The sequence below is a fragment of the Augochlora pura genome, chromosome 8 (assembly GCF_028453695.1).
Source record: "Augochlora pura isolate Apur16 chromosome 8, APUR_v2.2.1, whole genome shotgun sequence".
Taxonomy (NCBI): Eukaryota; Metazoa; Arthropoda; class Insecta; order Hymenoptera; family Halictidae; genus Augochlora; species Augochlora pura.
Window position 1 is genome coordinate 1,655,067 of NC_135779.1, and position 18,369 is coordinate 1,673,435.

At 49.2% G+C, this 18,369-nt stretch overlaps 1 protein-coding gene and 1 long non-coding RNA gene across 2 annotated transcripts in view; both read left to right on the forward strand.

Annotated features, from left to right (window-relative positions):
- LOC144474318 (uncharacterized) overlaps positions 1 to 7,373 on the forward strand; it is a 111,047-nt gene extending 103,674 nt beyond the window's left edge. Inside the window, exon 3 of the long non-coding RNA XR_013494724.1 lies at positions 7,331 to 7,373. This is a non-coding gene — a long non-coding RNA (uncharacterized LOC144474318). The remainder of the gene's footprint in view (positions 1 to 7,330) is intronic.
- Positions 7,374 to 13,619: 6,246 nt separating this feature from the next.
- LOC144474452 (RNA binding protein fox-1 homolog 2) overlaps positions 13,620 to 18,369 on the forward strand; it is a 164,208-nt gene continuing 159,458 nt past the window's right edge. The window contains exon 1 of the mRNA XM_078189297.1: positions 13,620 to 13,757. Coding sequence (XP_078045423.1) covers positions 13,620 to 13,757 — 138 coding nt within the window. The remainder of the gene's footprint in view (positions 13,758 to 18,369) is intronic.

The window sequence follows — 18,369 nt, forward strand, 5'->3', positions numbered from 1 at the left end:
GGGGGGGGGGGGGGGGGTGCTGCCGGGAAGTTTCGCAGCTAACTTTTCAGAAATTTCCGCGGAAAATGTCACGTTCCACGGGGACACCGGAAGCGTAGCCGTGCATTTTTTTCCCCGCGATTACCGCGCGCGCGGCGCGAAACTTTTACGAAAGTTGCGCCCCGCGTAATTAATCGCTAACGATAGCGAGGCAGCGTTTAATACTCCCGGCGCGGCTCGGACGGAGTGGGAAAACGTCGGGGGCCGCCGCCGCGCGGAAAATTCGACGCGGCCTTTTTACGGCGCGCGAACTTTCGAGCGATTAGCGCCGGCGAACGGTCGGGAGGCAAAGGGCCTCGTTTATCCTGCGGAATATTCGCTAATCGAATGCCGGTTCGACCTCGCGGCGTCTGGTCGATACGCCGACGACTCGACGAAAGAACGTTCCCAAACCCTGATGTATTATATTAGCGTGGAAACTATGAAACGGGCGTCGCAGCTGTGCAAAGGCTATACAAAAACGCCCGTTTCATAGTTTCCAACGTGATACTTTTTGAAATTATTCTTGCTCCTGCAAGCATTCGTCTTCGCATTTCTCTTTGTCGAATAATGTAACATCGCGCGGTACAAGCATTTGGAAAACATCAACGAACGACGGAAAAGGGACCGTGGCAACGTTGAACCAACAAATCCGGGCTGTCACGGGTTACATCGCTGCACCGATCGCGTTATCGATTCGTCGAATCCGAGTCCGTGCTCTCAAAGGGAATTTTTTGCCGGGCCGCCGATCTCGTTGCACCGGCAAGGAAATTTCGAGCGCGTCACCGGCAGAAGCCGGCTCCCGGCTAATCACAGAGGGATGCCCTACCGGGATTTCCAGATGGAATTTCCGGCGCGCGAAACCTCGCGCTGATTGACAAGCGCCAAAGGGAATACTAAACGCGGCGCGCCGCTCCGAATCTCGCGTCGCCAAGACGCGATCGTAAATAATGCATCGGCGCCGGATCGTCGGGACGCTGTTTAATTCACCGACCGGCCCGATAATCGAAGAACCTGAATTTAAGACGATTAAAACCCCGACGAAATCGATTCTCGCGAGCGAACCGCGGCGACTCGGATCGAATCACCTGCGAAGCGCTTTTCTCGCGAAAAAATTCAGCTCCCGGTTATTTTCATCTTTTCTCTGGATAACTGTGTCCCGATCGGGATTCGACGCCGTCTTAGACCGGAATGGAAGCTCCGCGAATGAAACCTAGTCAGCAGGTTTCGCGAAAGATCGTCTCGAATCGTCGGAGCTGCGCATTATCGGGCAAAAAGATGGTCGACGATAAGACAGTTTCTTTCGAGCGTGCTGCGCTCATCAATTCGGTTAATTCGCGACGCCGAGAGTTTCGATACTCTCGCAGCTTGTTAGCCGCGGCATCGTTTGGGAAAGTTTCGACCCGTCGCCATTACCCGGACAGCGGCTCCATTAGCCACACACGAGATTACCCGCGTATCTTCCGCGAGCAGCACCGATCTTGGCGTTGATCACTTTGCCACGAGGCAGTTAACTCGTCGACCAACATTTAAAAATCCCTCGCGAAATCGTGAGATTTTAGTCAACAAAGTTTGATCTAATTTAAATTTGATCAAACTATATCTAAATTAAATTTAATCAAACTATATCTAAATTAAATTTGATCGAACTATATCTAAATTACCAGTTCGATGACTTTATCAAGCGACTACTTTATCGAGCGACTTTCTTCGACCAAGGCGACCGTATTTTGTGGTCTCGGCGCCGTTTCGCGCCAGTCATTCGCGCCGTTGATCTCTCAATCGAGCATCGACGGAATTCGAACGAATTAATTGGCATCCTCTACATCATTATCGTCCGCCTTGTCGCGACTTGTTAGCTCGCCGGCCGACTAATTACGGTGACACGACGCCGCGGTCCCCGCGCTCTGCAATCTCCTCGGCGTTCGACGATTTATAGCGGCCGCGACGTGGCCGTTTCCTTTTTTAAATCCACGCTCGTTAATCCGCTGCGTTCCGGTCGGCACCTCCCGATCCACGCACGGCGAAGACACGGGATCCTCGGATCAAAGGATCCTCTGCGGGGAAGATCCCTGAAAAATTCGCTGTCGCCGCGGGGCGAAAAGGGTTTCCAGTTGAAATGTGTTGAAATTCAACAAATAAGTTGAATGCAAAAATCAATCGAATGGACGGTTCATTTATTTACCAACGAATATGTTTAAGTTGTGAAGGCACGCGATGGTTTATTTTATAATTTCGAGTTACAAGATTCGTGTTAGTTATAACCTGACATAACCTGAAATGTCTCAAATAGAAAGGACGTAATCTATACCTTTCTTTAATTAATAATAGTTCTAATAGTGTGTAATAATTAATTATTCCCATAATCAATTTATAATTCTAATAAAATGGCTTCGAGTGCAAAGGGTTAAATCAAGTCACTTGATGCTATGCCTGTCGTTTTAAAAAGTCATTGGGAGCCGCGTCAACTCGATCTCGTCGCGTGTACGGGGAAACAAAGGCGGAGGAGGGATAGGTGGAGGAGTAGAAAAAGTCGAGTGAAAAGCAGCGGTCGAATCGGGGTCGGTCGCGGATCTCGAATAATAAATCGTCCGAGGCGAAGTCCTTTTCAAGCTGGAACGCGTCGAGCCGCGGCGTATCCTTTTTAGGAAGACCGGGGCGAAAATTCCCGTTCTTGCCGTGCCGGTGCGGCACGGATTACGCGAGCCAATGAGCGAATCCGAATCCCCGGTGAAACGAGCATCCAGCATCAGCGCAGTTCCTTCCCTTCCTCTCCGCCTCTCTCTCTCTCTCTCTCTCTCTCTCTCTGCCACCGTCCTCTTCGACCTGTTCTTTATTGGCCAACCCGGCGATTCTTGTTCTACCTGAACTGTTCCTCAACCCTTTGCCCTCGAGTGGCGCCTCTGAAACCCCAACAAAAATTATTCAATTAACAAAATAGTGTTGACATTTTCTTAGTATTTTCGATATTTTATTGATATTAAGACTTTTTTTAATATTTTCAATATTTTATTACTGTTTTTAATATTCTTTTAATATTTTTTTGTTTAAGAAAATTGTTTGGCAAAGGGTTAGCCATGCTAGTCTCCCCGGATCCAAGATCCAACGAAGCAATAGTCGTAAAGCGCCAACGAGAGAGCCGCGTAACCAGCATTTACGTTTATTTGTCCAAAAGCAAGGGATAGAAAGAACAGTTGGCTTTTTTTTCACGAAGCTATCGCTGCCACGAAAAGAATCCTAGAAAAACACGAGTTTGCATAAGCTCGCGAGCGCGGTCCGCTTAGAGCACGGGTATAGCCGGCAAAAGGAGAGATCCCGGGGCGAAAGTATTTTCCGACCGCCATTCTGTTGGCCGGCGCTGGAATAACAGCTGGAAAAAAAGGGTATCCTCCCTCTTTCCTTGCCGGGTCCGTCGCGCGGCGACAGAGGCAAGACCGTCGGCAAACACCGCGGGAAAACAGCCGCCGAGTACCCGGGGCAAGAGAGCTCGGCTCTCGCCGGGCTGTCCAGGTGCTTCCGGTCCCTCTTCAACGTCCGGACATCTCTGTGCTACGGTCGAGGGAATCGGAGAGGATCGGGCCGCGTCTCGAAAAGATCCAATTAAAAGCGTTCCGGGGGGTGTGTCGAGGGACCTGGAGGCGACTCTCGATCTCACGTGGAAATCGCTGGTGCCGGCAAACACCGGCTGTTTGCTGTCGCGGAACGTCGTTCTTAAGTTGTCACGTTACGATTTCCTTCGCTGCTGAGTCGATTAGAGTTAAAAATACCAATCTGTGCTGGTCTATGAGCTTTGTGAATTTATTGGCGAGGAAAAGGTTTGAGGCTGGAGTTTTTAGTTTTGGGTCCGCTAGTGGACTCGTCAGTAAGGCGAACTAGCGGGTTCAAATCAGAGCACGAAAACGTCTTTAAGACGTCTGGTATAGGACATTCTGACATCTTAGGCTTACGGACGTCTTGTATTAGACGTCTTTAAAGCGCGCTTTAGGTATCTTATGGGCGACTTATGGACGTCTTATGAACGTCTTATAAACGTCTTTCGGCTATATTATCGACAATACTAAAAATATTTTATATCTCAAAACACATCCCAAATTAAACATCTTAAAGACATCCCAAATCAGACATCTTTTAAACACCAAAAATAAGACATCTCTAAGTCATCCATTTTAGAACGCGAGACAGTAGTGACCCAAAACGGATCCAAAATGAACATAAAATAGATCCGAGCGCAATCGCGTTCAAGAAAAGTCCAGGAGCAATTTAGCCGGCCGCGTCGTTGTTTGCTCGCCGCGGATAGAGTTTTCCCGAAGCGGACGCGCCGGGGAGACCCGGCGCTATTGGTAGCCGAGACAGCCAGAGAACTATAAAGCAATTACTTTTATTCCCGGTGGTAATCGATTGCTTACCTACCGGCGGCTACGTGACCTGTGTCGGGAGCCGCAGTTACCCAGGCTCTGCGACGGCACCGCGCGCCGTCTCACGTTCCCCTCGTATTTCTGTATCGCTTACGAGCGGCCTCTCTATCTCTATTTCTCTCTCTCTCTCTCTCTCTCTCTCTCTCTCTCGCTCTCTCGCCTTATCGAATTCCCAGAGCGGCGCGTTGCGCCGGGGTCAACGACAACCATAATAAAATCCGCAACTACAACAGTATCCCGGCCTGTCCCCCGAGCGCATCGATAACGAGCGGAGCGTAAAGCGGAATTCTGGAGACGTTGGGCTGGCGCTCCAGGCGCGAGACAACCGTTCATCGAATTGGAGCTCAGATGAATTGCTAATTGTAGCATAGTTCGAACGATTATTCTTTTCTTGTAGTCCGAAAATTCTTTTCTGTTTGGCTCTTGGTATTTTTACTAATGAATGATAGAAGCGTCGCAGTGCAAGGGGTTAACGCGCTCTGGTAGTAACACGGAACAGCAGCTCGAAGCGGGTTCGTCGATCAGCCCGCGTTAACAGCTCGTCGGGGCTCGAATAAATCTTGCTCGCACGCTAACGAACGCGAGGCGATCGCGGCCAGCGGAAATAGTTCGATTCGGGTCGGGGGTGGACGTCGCGGGAACGCGGCAATCACGGCCGACGAAAATGGCAAGCGGTCGCCGGGGAAGCAATTTCGAAGTCGCGAGGCCGAGCGATTCCATTAACCGGCGACGAGGATATCCCGGGCGCGCGCAATTCCCGCGCAGCCCCCGGCCACGGAGACGAGAGCGGACCCCCGTGTTCTCGTTCGTTGAACACGGAGCGTGAAATCACCGGTGTGTCCCAGCGCGGAAAGAAAACCGGAATCGAGGCGTCGCCCGGCCGGGGACAGATTGCGCCATAAATTCCGTGGATTTTTCGGCGCGGGTGGACAACGCCGCCCCCGATTTGCGTGCGGAAGCGCGGCCGGAAACGCGCGCGGGCCGCGACGAGCGCGGCGCGATCGCGCGCGGCATCCTCGGATTCAAATTGGAAAGCCCGTCCTCCCCACCCCACCCCGCCGCGTCCTTTTCACCGAATTAAGCGCATCGACGCGTATCCGGCTAATCCAATGAGCCTGCAGCGAGTCGCGACGAGGCGGACTGTCGGCTCGAATTTCCTCAGAAACTCCGACGCGACGCGCCAGGCACCGGGAAAAACACGTAGCCTGCGCCACGCTCGCAAATTGTATCGTCGGAGCTCGTTAGAACCGCGCCGAATCTATTTGCAGCTGCCGACAATTAGCTTTGCTCCTCTGCGAGATAGCGAAGCGACGCGACGCGCCGCGCGAGCGAAATTCGAGACCGAGCCTCGTGCACCTCCACGACGCATCGCGCATTTTCTTTCAAGCGGATTTTTGAAGCGCGCTTGTTCGCGGATAAGATGCGAGGGCAAAAGCGGATAACCCGGCGCCGGAAAGGATTCGTCGGTTTACGGGGGTCGGGGCACTGCGGCTGTCCCCGAAACAATTTGACGAGCCGATGGGACGGGGGGTTCATCGTCGGAGCAACTCGATTTTTCCGCCCGCGGCGGAGTTCGTTCTCATCTGCATGCCCCGTGCAGGCTCCGTTGGCGCGGCCCGCCCGTAATTCCGTTTCTACGAGGGCGCCGCTTGTTTGCTTTCTCGCGCGGATCCGGGCTTTCTGTATTCAAAGCTCGGCCAGACCGGTATCGCACTTGACGAGATTCGCGGCGGCACGCAGAGGCACGCGGCGCGGCGGCCCGCGAACAACGCGATTCCGATCGGAGCGATTACCATCGGACCCGGGCCGGCGATATTCCGGCCCGGAAGAACGCGCCCCGGCGATTTGAAATGGAAATCGAGCCGGCGGGTCGCGTCGGGGACGCCGCCAACGAGATTCGAATCGGCGCGCGGTGCCGACCGAGGCGGAAAAAAAAGAAGCGGACCCCGGGGTTTGAACTTTGAATTAGCCCGAGAGGGGCGGCGACGACTGCCAGAGGGCAACATCGAAAAATCGACGGGTGAACCGTCGCCCCTTTGGCCATCGATTTTTCAACAGGCGTCGAGAGAGGGTGTGTGTGTGTACGCGCGAAACGAAGCCTCGTTTTTACGTCGCCTCCGCCGACCTCGCGCCAGGCGAGCAAGCATTTTATTGGCACCTCAGGAGCTACGGGTCTCGGAATCGCTGAGTTTTCCGGATTAAGAGTTTTTTACGGCCCGGCCGACTCGCTCTGTTGCCGATTTCGCTCGCGAACGCTCCGGCAATTTACCCCCGTTCTACCCAAGTTCGAGGAACAGCCCGCTCCGTCGAGAGAGAGAGAGGCCATCTTCGAGCCTCGCGGAATGTTTCGCGAACGACCGTCGGGCTTCGTCTTCTCGACGCGCGACCCGGCTAATCGTGCCGCGCTCCGTTGCGCCGCTGAATTGTTCGCAATTTTAGAACCGCGTTCCCCGCCCTCTAATTAGGCAGCGAAACCAGGATTAAAACGCGAACTCGCGCAACGTCCCGCAGATTGGTGGCCCGCGTTTTAATTGGAGCCGGGTTTTAGCTCGCGCGCGCCGAATTTTCGTGCGGCGAAAACATCCCGGCGACAAACCGCACCTTTCCGCGTTAGCCGGGAGATTGTTTTAATCAGTTTTCGGTGATTAAAAAGCTTGAATTTTATCCCGAATGGCCCGCGTCAACAGAATTCTCGCGGCGGAACGTGAGGAGAAGTTCTCCGAGGAGAGAGCTCGTTGCAAATAAATTCTAATTACTGCGGCGCTCCTCTGAAAAATTTCATATTTCGAGAATTAATTAAGTCGGTCCCTCTATTATTATTATTATTATTATTATTAATATGTTTTTACAGCGACGTTTGTCGGCGGTGTCTGACGGACTCTTCTTGGTTCTTGCAGGTCGAGCTGCGACGTCAAGACGCCACACCTCATCCCCCATATCGTGAGTACGTCATTTAATTCGCAGCTTTTAATTGGCTCGCGATGTCCGACGCGACACCAATCGCAACGACCGTGGCATTTCGAAACAGCCGAAGTGTACGCGAAAGTTTACCGCTCGCGGACGAGACGCGGCGATAAATTTACAGTCGGCGGATTTCGCACAATAGGAAATAATAAAACGACTGTAACCGGCCGCAGCTGCGGACACGTTATATCGCGAACAAAGGGGTGAGGAGGAGCCGGGGCGTGTGGGTGGCGATCCAATGGTAATATTAGGAAATGGAGAAGCCGTATTACATCGATAACGAGGCAAACACGCCGCGCGGCAAGGCGAGCCACGGCAAATATTATACCGCAAGGTATATCCGAACTGTAACATTTGCCGCTAAATAAACCATTACCGTCGGGATCGCTCGGGCTGCGCGATAAAATCGAATCACCGGCACGGTTATTGTTATTACTACGATTTACCGACCCCCGCCCCCGAAAAATATTCAGTTATTCCGAAACTCGACTGCATAATTAACGATCGAACGGTCGCGCGTCGACGGAATCGTCGACGTTTCTGTCGACGCGCGTTACGAACTCGGAACACGAGAAAGTAACACACGGGGCGACCCGCGAACGGCGTGCTGGGCTCCGTCGAAACGGATATCGATCTCGCTCGAGCCGCGACGATGACAGGTGTCCGGGGGTCGTCGATATATTCCCATTAATTGCGCCGACTATCGACGCGGACCGAGAGCCTCGGACTCGGGGACTGATTGCTAGTATTATTATTATTATTATTATTACTATTTATTAACGGGCTAGCAAGGCCCTTTTGAGTCACATGGAGTTACTGTACAGAGTTCGGAGTAACCTTATAAATAGGTTATTATATATTAACCCTTTGCACTAATATTTTTATTAAATATTTTACTTAATAGGGCCAGACAATTTTTTTTTCTTTTTTATTTCTATGTAATAAAAATTAATAATAATTATATTTAGCAGAGCTTGCATAAAATCTTCACCACGAGTCGGACTCGTTATTACAGTTCAAAGGGTTAATATAATAAAAAAGAAAAGAGAGCAAAAATGATATTATAATATAAAGGTAAAACTTAAAGAAATTGCACACGGCGCGTTGTAATATCTGGAAGCCTAGTGTACTGCGACGCTAGAAGCGGTCAGCGAACGAAAGAGTTGTTAGGTCCGAGGGATACCGGGGCACCGGAAATGGCCGGCAAACCGGCAGCATCTGCGCGCCGCCGGCAAATCCGCCGGCAAGAAAACCGGCTTTAATCCTCTTACGTCCGTCGCGCTGCCACGGAAAAATGGCGTCCGTCGGGCTGACCTTAAACCCGACAGGAACACGAGAGAGTTACCTCTCCCCCTTCGTCGCCGACGCGAAGGGACAAGACGGACGGAAAACGGGCGCTCTCCTCTAATGGAGATCCGAGGAAATAGCTTTGGAAAAAGTCGCTACGCTTGCACGGGCATCGCTTGATGAGCCGTCGTTAGGAAAATCTTTTTCTGGCGAGCCGGGGACCAACATCGAATTTCTCTCGCGATGGAAACGACCCCGGATCCTTGCGAGAGCGCTGCATTTATTTTTATAACAATCCCGGAACGACACCCCGGTATACGTGGCGGGGTTGCGGGCGAAATAAAATGTTAATCGAAATAATATTTTGTTAGTTTCGGAATATAAAATCTGAAGTACGATATAAGCTGCAAGGATAATCAAAACCTTGGTGTTTTAATATTTATTTATATAGTAGACAATTTAAGCCTTTGTATTCGATTTTTTAGTGTAACTCTAGAATAATTTTTATGGTTTGTAATTATATATCGATATCTTTGACAAGCTCGCTCCGAAACCGAGAAATCGAAGCATCGGACCTCGAAGCCTGTGACATCAAGGTTCCCGAAGAATTTCCCGCAGGTTTTCGCGCGCGGCAAGACGGAAGGGGTCGAGCGACCGTCAGCATATTTCGTGGCAATAAGGGGAATAATTAACGCGAGTAGCGTCGAAATTACGGTGTCGGGAGGGAGGGGGAGGAGGGTAGGGGTGGTTCCGCGAGCGGTGTTCCGCGTCAATTTACCCGCCCTCGCTCCGTAGGAAGTTATCATCGGCAGGCTTTTATGAGATGTTCACCCCCTCCCCTAACACAACCCCCCCCCCCCCGGGGGAAAGGGAGAAGACGAGCCCATGGCGGGATCGTCAACCTGCCAGCAATTATCTTCTTACGTCCCCAGTTCCGGTAAACAGGCCGTAATTATAAGCCATCCAGCCGGCTCTTAATTAAGCGACGACGCGCACACGCTCGGTGTTTCCCTCGTGCGCGATCGATCGGGCGAACGGCGACGCCCGCGATCCGCGTGCCTCCGCTCCGTGTATATATCAACACCTCGTACACGGCCCATTTTATCCCATTTCAAAATCGACCCGGAAAACTGGAAAACTTACTGGAAAATTACTGGAAAACTTTATATTTGCGCATTCGGGGATACATTGAAATTCGGCGGCGTCGCCGAGGACGCGTAGAAATCGATGGGGCGTCGTTAGCAGTGAAACAGCGCGTCCAACCTCTGACAGAGGGCTCCGTAACTTAACAAAGGACTCCGTCGACTCGGAAACTTTAAAATGCAACGGCGTGTCCGTCTTCGACGGTCTCCGGTTCCCCGTCCCGCGCGACTCGCGATTTCGAGGATCGGAAAACCAATCCGGAGGGTACGACGCCAATCGGCCGATTTCTTCTCGGCCAAGTCGGCAGTGTAACCAATTGCAATTAGCTGCCGGGTGGAGGAACGTCTTCTTCGAGATTAGAAAACGTGCCTCGAAATCGAAAACGCGGTTTCGATTGTTCCTCCGCACTGGCGCAGCTGACCTCGTGGATCCTTTCTATAGTTTCGCTTTATCGCACGATATTTCGTCTTGCCGAATTCGCTGATATGCTAAATCGCGAGAAACGAACGTCTGAGGGATTCGAATGGTGTTTTCACTTCGCTTCGCTTGCTCTGTCTTTTTTTCAAACTAGAAAAAATTGCTAGAAATTCAGAAATTATTCAAAAATTACTAGAGATGATCCAGACATTATTAGGAATATTACAACTTATCAAGAAACTAATTACCGAGATTTCATTTACAGTGGCCCCACGATATCGCTCGCGCCGACAAACAAAAGGGAATCGTTCTTTAAAATCATACCGACTCAGATTCGCAAAAGTATCGAGCACATACCACGGAACTCTTCGAAACTTTCGCGGCGCCTTTCCTCGGAACCCGTACACTTTCTATCAAGTTTTCCCCCGGAAACGACAGCCGTCGACGGTCAGCAGTTTCGCAAGCAATTCGAGCTTCCTTTACTCGCGACCCTTAAATTCCAACGCCTCTTACTGTCACCTTAAAAAATCGAGAAAATCGCCTAGAATAAATAAAAGCTCGCATCGATAAGACGAGCTTTTTCCGCGAGGAAAATCGTGCGATTGAATTAGTCTCGGGTATTCGCGAAAACTGGAGCTACGTATATAGCGTGGCGGTTGCCGATGGCAAAGGGTAGTCGAGGGAGCGGAGGGAGCGGCAGCCGGTGGGAAATGCGGGGTGAGTGCACTTCGGGAATGATCGGCGGGCCCCCGCGATCCCGCGGATTAATAACGAATATGTTTTAGTAATCTCTGCGGGCGCGGCAGCAGGCCGGAAAGGCTCGAGGGCCAATCTAATCCGAGGTTCTTGGGATTGGATAAATTCCGGTACACGCGCGCCGCACCAGGAAAATCCGATTCCTGTTGGCGGCGATACGTGCCGCCCTGCCCGGTCGCTCGGCAGGCTACGTAATTCTATTAGACGGCGCCTTTTATTTCCTGTTCGTGCGCATCGGCGACGCACGGTCGCGGAATGGCTGGCCGTAGACTGCGGAATTGGAGATCAACCCTTGGACGCGATAGCGCTAGAAAATCCGAAACAGCGCTGCGTCCACTCTATTTTAACCCCATAACCTCTTCCAATCATTAACCTCTTAGGCACGGTTGAATTTTGCTGGGTTTTGGAAAATTCACCGTAACAATATTCACTGCGTTCTCGCTACTCTGTTCAACCCTTTGCGGTCGGAGCCATTTTAACTTGAGTACCAAAATATTTTTCCAAACTCATAGCGTTTCCGTGAATAATTATCTGACTTCTTGTCATCGATACATTTATTTGTTATTTATCATTTATAATCTTACCATTTTTGATACTTACAATTTCTTTAAATCGTCTTGTTTTCTCCTGGAAGTTATAACAATCGGAATATTACTAATCATCATGGCTGCGAAGGAAATGACACGGCAACGGGTTAACGATCGCAAAGAATTCCCACAGACGAAATTCGATTCACGGCGTGTAGCGTTCGGTCTCCGGAAGCAGAGCTCGCGAGGATAAAAATCGCAGCTGCAGCGTTGCAGTCGGCCCTTCGGGGAACGGGCGGTAGCCGAGCGCAAGCTAATTAATTCTCGATTAATCAGCTACTGTATATATTTACCGAGCGCCTGGCTTCGGCAGGCGGCCGAGCGGAGGGCTTAAGCGGAGGAGGCCACGGGGCATCGTCGTCGTGTACGCGAAACGCGAAACGGACGAAGCCCCGGCTGCAATAAAGTCCACTCATCCGCCGACGAATTTTCCGAGACTTCTTATTAATTCAGACGCGGAGGCGGAAAAGCAAATACTTCCGAATTATTCATAATCCCGATGGTTCCGGGGCACGGTAGCGCCGGAGAGGAACGGAAGAGGGGGGTGGCTTAATAGACATCCGGAGAATAAAAGGCTCTTGGCGCTGTTGATCCCTTTCAGAGGCACTCGCGAAAAACTTAGCTGCCCCGCTCCCTCCGGCATCCGCGCCGGTCCGCTCGGCGGTTTCGACCGAGTCGCGCGAAACGCCTCGAAAATTATTTCGAGAAGCCCGGGCGCCGCCATTACCGGAGGGAGGGGGAGGTTCGGAGGAATTCAGCGAACATCGCTCCGCCCCGCCCCCGACCCCCCTCTTGCACCGAATTCAAATCCCTTCGACATTAAAGACCGTGAAATTCGTATTCAAACGATTCCATTTTCTACGGCCGGCTTGCCACTCGAGCTCTCCCGGTTATTTTTCATCTCGCAAGTTCTCACAACCCCTCATCGGATACGGAGGAAAAAACGTGGCGGCGGCGGCGTTCCGCGGGTCTATCGGGATCGGGTGGTGCTCTTCGGCTATGGCCCCCCCTCTGCCCCCCCTCCTACTTGGTCGCCGGCGACGTCTCGTTGGAAAGCACTCCGACGTCGCGGAAAACGGCCCCTCCCCTCCCCCATCCGCCATTATGCGTTTCCTGCGACTGACGGGCTCCGTCTTCCTCCAAGACGGAACTAATTTCTCGGATTTAATTAACCGGCGTGGAAACGCGGACCCTCTGCCCCCCCCCTCTCCCTTCTACACGCCCCCAACCACCTTTAATCCAGCGTCAAGAAGGCTCGAGTTAACCACGTGCGGTTGCCACCCCATTCTTTGGCGTCTGGTTGTGCCGTCCCGCTGTGTCTTTACCGGCACGATTGTGCGACCGATTTGTAAACCCTGGTAAACAGCTGCTACAGCATGGCCGGGGAGCGTTTAGGCTGGCGACCGTCTTGTCGGATTAGAAAATCTACTTTCTTGCAACCCTTGCAGTTTCAGCCGTGTAGAATGAAGCTCTTGGGAGCTGTTGTTTTGATTCTAAAATACGTGGAATTTATGATGGCAAAAATTACAAATTTTAACCCTTTTATATATCGGCATAAATAATATTCGAGGGTTTCAGGCGACCGGAAATAAAATTTTAATAATCAAAATATTATTTATCATCTTCAGAATATTAAATATGAAATAAAACACAAGTCAAGGGAACAAGGATAATCACAGTATTTTAGAATTTATTTACATGTCTGCAGACAATTTAAAAATATCGTGGTCACTGGAAATCACAAAAGGGTTGTTCTAGGGTTAACAGTAAACTCGTATAAATTACGAGATTTTCATAATTTTTATAATAGTGTATTAAGAAATATATTTTACAAACATTCCTAAATCTATAGTCGATTTACGCAGTTTATTTTCGAAACACCAGTTCGGTATACGAATTCGAATCCGACCAATGTTACCTGCGTTATCGACGCTCGATAGAGTTCCCGATTCGGCGGACAGTTGGCGCACGCGGCAGTGCGTAACGGTCGCGAACGAATTTTTGAACCATTCTGGAACGGTCGCCGATCACCATGCGTGGACCACGTCTGTTCGTTCCTCTTTTCGACGAGAGTTTGGCCCAAGAGATACGTAGAAACAGACGGCTCAGGAACATGATGATGAGCACAACGCTGAACTATGAGTGGGAGCAGTTGAATCTAGAGATCTGGGTATGTGAGCCACGCGTAATTCTATTTTTCGCTTCTGCCTGCACCGAGGCGGTTTAAAAGATGGCAAACTGCGCGACCATCTGCCCGAGCATATCTTTACAGCAATTATGAAAGCCCGAAGAGAGTGTGGTTAAACAATCACAACTATTAGTATGATTAAACAATCGTATTAATGATTAGACTACGAATATCGATCAGGATGTAGGTATTTCAGGAAATAGGAGAATACATTCGTCCATCTTGAATCAGGCCTCTGAAATTCAAGTTGGGTCAGGATGTACTGGAGCCAAAAATGGCCGATGTATTTTAGGAAATTAGAAGAAATTTTAGGAGAATATTCCTCATCTAGATGGCGATACTATGGTAATATATTGCTAGGAATATCTCTGAGGAAATACATCGCTTTCTTAGAAATTAATGCGAGAGTATTTAATGTAATTAGGGAACATCGAATGGTAGAATCATAGGCTAGCAAGACTAATGCTACAGTTACAAGGTTCGCCGTGCATTGTGCACCTTGTACAGGTTCCATACATCGTCAAATAGAAATTAGTCCTTCGGCAACGGTTAATAACTGAAGCCGCTTGCAATTTCGATTCTCGTTCGCGATTCGATTCGACTATAATACGCGACCACGGCCGCAAGATGGCGAAAGCGGGCAGACACGTGCCGCCATCCGGAGTGCGTGCTCGAAAGCGAGACGCGTCTTCGTGCTTCGTCTAGGAACCTGTTTTGCTCTTACTTGATAAGGCAGTTTCCTGTGCGGAGCACGCGTCTCCCCGCTACAGCTTCTTTATCGACGGTAAATAAATAGAAATCGGTGAAAATATAAATTTAAAAATACATAAAATATTAAGTACAATGCTATGGAATCTGTCTTTGAAAAATCTATTCTGTTGACATCTTTAGATTAACAATCGCATGGGGCAATATCATGGCCACGTCTCGGTCAGTATCGGTTACTATAGCAAACCAAGATATTTCCACGTAAATTACACGAGCCAACAAATTTTTCCGAATCAGTATCGGTTTCCCGGCAGAGATCGATACTTTTATGTAATCCTTTACGTAACGCCTCCGGCCGTCTTACGTTGAGAGAGGTTCCATCGGATGATTAGATGGACGCGGATCGCGTTCCGGGACTACTGAAAATAGTTTACTACCCTTCGTTTTGCCCCCGGGGCAACTGGGACGCCGTTTTAACAAATTAATGTCTACTTCTTGGAACACGGCCTAGCGTGTCTCCTTCGCTAAGTAAACAACGCGTTTAACCCTTTGCACTATAATGAGTCAGACTCGTTGTGAAGATTTTATGACAAATAAATATTGTTAACTTCTTCTACGTGGAATTAAAAATAAATTTTTCTCGTTATCAAAGTATAGAAACGAAGGTAAATAAAGACAATATAGGAAAGAAAAATTGTCTGGTACTATTAGGAAAATGATTAAATTAGTGAAAAATATTTTAATTATTGAATCAGTGCTAATCGCCACGTCATGAAAGGGGTTAACCACTCCCTGATTAATCCCAGCGAAGCGACCTAAACCAGCAGATTTTTTAACACTGAACCTACCAAGTCGGTCAAAATGATTCCACAATTTTTCTTATAAAATTTTTCAGACCATAAAGTCTGTTGCATAGGAAATTCGATGGTGTTGTTCGTCGTTCGTTTCATTCGTGCCTCGATAACGATCGAATGCGCCGTAGAGTTATCTCGAATCGTTTACTCGTTGTGCCGACCTTCCGCGGATCCTTATCCGCCATGAAATACGTCTGAATTATTTTGCGGGGAACGGGAAACGACCAACGGTTCGCTTTTATCCTTTACGAGCGTGATAAACGGAGAATAATATTACTGTAATTAAATGCCGACTAGCTATTTTCTCGTTGGCTAACCATTTACGGTCGCGTTAAATTCGGAGTCTTGGGTGTCGGAATTAATCTCCGTTTAAAGAGCAACGATACGAAACATGTAAGATCACGGAGGATAAACAAGATTTAGCAATTCTTTCGTGAACTTTGATTATATGTTTACACAGTGGCGTGTTTTAACGTATTTTAGGCAGGGCTGAATTTTAGCGGAATGAAATTTTACCGAAAAAAAACCGAACGGTGCGTTCCGAAGGGGTAGAGAAACGCGCGGACGCGAGGTCCCCGAAACAACCGATTCGCGGAGCGTGCATCGCGACTATATTTAGGCTGGAGAATTGAATCGGTGCCAGGATGCGGCCCTGTAATTCGATCCTTCACCGGCCCGGGGCAGGGGATGTTTTCGTGCTCGCGGCGGACCGGGGGTCCCCGAAGGATCGCCGCTCTCGAAATAATCGCTCGTATCAAAGCACTCGAAGGAATTCCATCTGGTCGCCATTTTAAACGGAGCACCGTCCCCGTCGCGGGGCTCGCGTGTCGCGAAATATTCCGTGGAAAACACGATCCGCGATAACGGGCCACTACAGAGAGAGAGAGAAATAGAGAAATAGAAATAGAGAAAGAGAGAAAGAGAGATAAAGAGAGAGATAGAGGGAAGATTGTAGATTTCCTGCTCCACTTCGTCCTATTTCCTCCTTGCTCTTGTTCTTGTAAACGAGCCGGGCAGCTTTCGGAACTTTCCCGACGACGAAACATTTGTTCGGGTGTAAAGTCCCCCGACACCTTCCCGCGGACTCGGTTTCCCTCTTGAACTTTCACCCCGTTGCGAAAGTCTTCCTACGGATGCGAAATCTTCGGAACGTAAATAACCAAGACGCTCCGCGGATTTCCATGTTCTTGACTTGGACAAATTATTGTGAAATGAAGTACATTTTCAGCTATTTGTTCTTTATTTTAATCGACGCTTTCAGTGCTTCTATTAGGATTTATTTCGTAGATATACTAGACTTTTATTATCGACTAGGCTTTGTTGGTAACAACTTCTACGTTGGAGAGACAATATGGCAATCTTTGATTTAATATTGTTATATTAATGGTAGATGGCTGGAATAGGCGACTAGAATTTTATAGGGGAAAGGGTTAAAATTTAATTGTTGCAATGATAACTTCTTCTTCTGTTTTATAACATTGTAATACAATTAATTGTTACAATTATATATACTCCAACGACCCTGGTCCCTTTAGTAATAAATAAATAAATAATAATTGCCATTAGTTCGAGAGAGGCTGGATATACATTCTATATAAAATTAAATCCTCCTCCCGTTTCGATCTTTAAAAAAACGCCGCAAAATAACAGAGCTCTGCCTAGTTCGTCTCATTGTCAAGAGAATGAAATATTTAACGAGTTAGCGGGAACGAAAATATCGCGAGGCGAGGTACAAAGGGAGAGAAGTACCATTCGCGTGTGTGTTTCCCTCGGCCGGACGACCAGTCCTGCCGCCCCGAGATCTCGTTTTCCCGAAACCGAAACACATGTACACGAAACACCGACGAATATACTATACAATGCGGCAAGTGGTTCTTGGGACGCTCTGGAAAGTCGGCCCTCACAATGTCGAACGTTTCGACGTCCTCCCCGCTTCCTTTTCACGTGTAATAATACGGGCGCAACATAGTAGGTAGTTGGGGCGCGGTGAAGTGGCCGTTCTAGGCCACCGGGGAACCTATCCGCCATTGTGTTATTTGATTATTATGCCACTGGAGCGCGGCCGCCCGCGGAACGAAATGGGATATCGTAGATTTTGGAGTGATTCTCGGTGTCGCGGAAAAGGGAGCGTTGAATTCTTGGTAATTTTATGCGACCCTTCGAGACGCGGACTTGACGCGTTAAGGAATCAAGGATCAATTTTCGAGATCCAATGGAGGTCAAGATGAAAATCGTCGAAAGCGCCGTGAACTTTTTAGTAGGATTTTTTGCAGCAATATTGCTGCGATTTATGATCCGAGGGAGAGGCGTATGTCAAAGGGTTGCTCCGAGTTATCGCGCGACCTATTGTATTCCGCTTGGTTATTTGTAGTTACAGTGATTAGAATCTCTTTATAGTTTATAATTTGCTGGAAGATCAAGAGTATATTAACAGCAACAAATTAGAATAAAATAAAAAATAAGAAAACCGGTCATTTGCCCTGCTAAGTTTATTGTCGAGATTTAAGCGAATTAAATGACAAATATATTTATATTAGATCTCGTTCGGAATTTCCAAGGCAGGCTCGTCGAAGTACATGACAAAGGGTTGAACAATTAAGAACGTCGACGAGTTGGACTTGTTCCTCGAGGAAGCCGAATTTCGTGGAACGGAGGGAACAAAGGGAAGACGTTCCCTCGTACGAGGTCTCTCGCCGCTGACTGGAGGCGACCTTAAACGGTCTCGGCGAGGTTCGGCACAAGATTTAGGGGCGTATACACGCGTCCGCGATGTTTACGCTCCCGTAGAAGCTGCGCCCGAGTGTGCTCGAGCTCTCCGTGGTAGCCGGTTTCTGTGTACCCGTCCAAAGAGAAACATACGAACGAGCGGCGGCCGCGATTTGTTAACGACGCGAACCAGAACACCGCGTGTCTGTCGCCGTTTCGTTTCACCGCTCTGGAATCGTCGGAACCCGTTACCGCGACTCACACGCAGAGAGAGAGAGAGAGAGAGAGAAAGAGACCAGAACAAGCCGACCAGCCGAATTACTGTC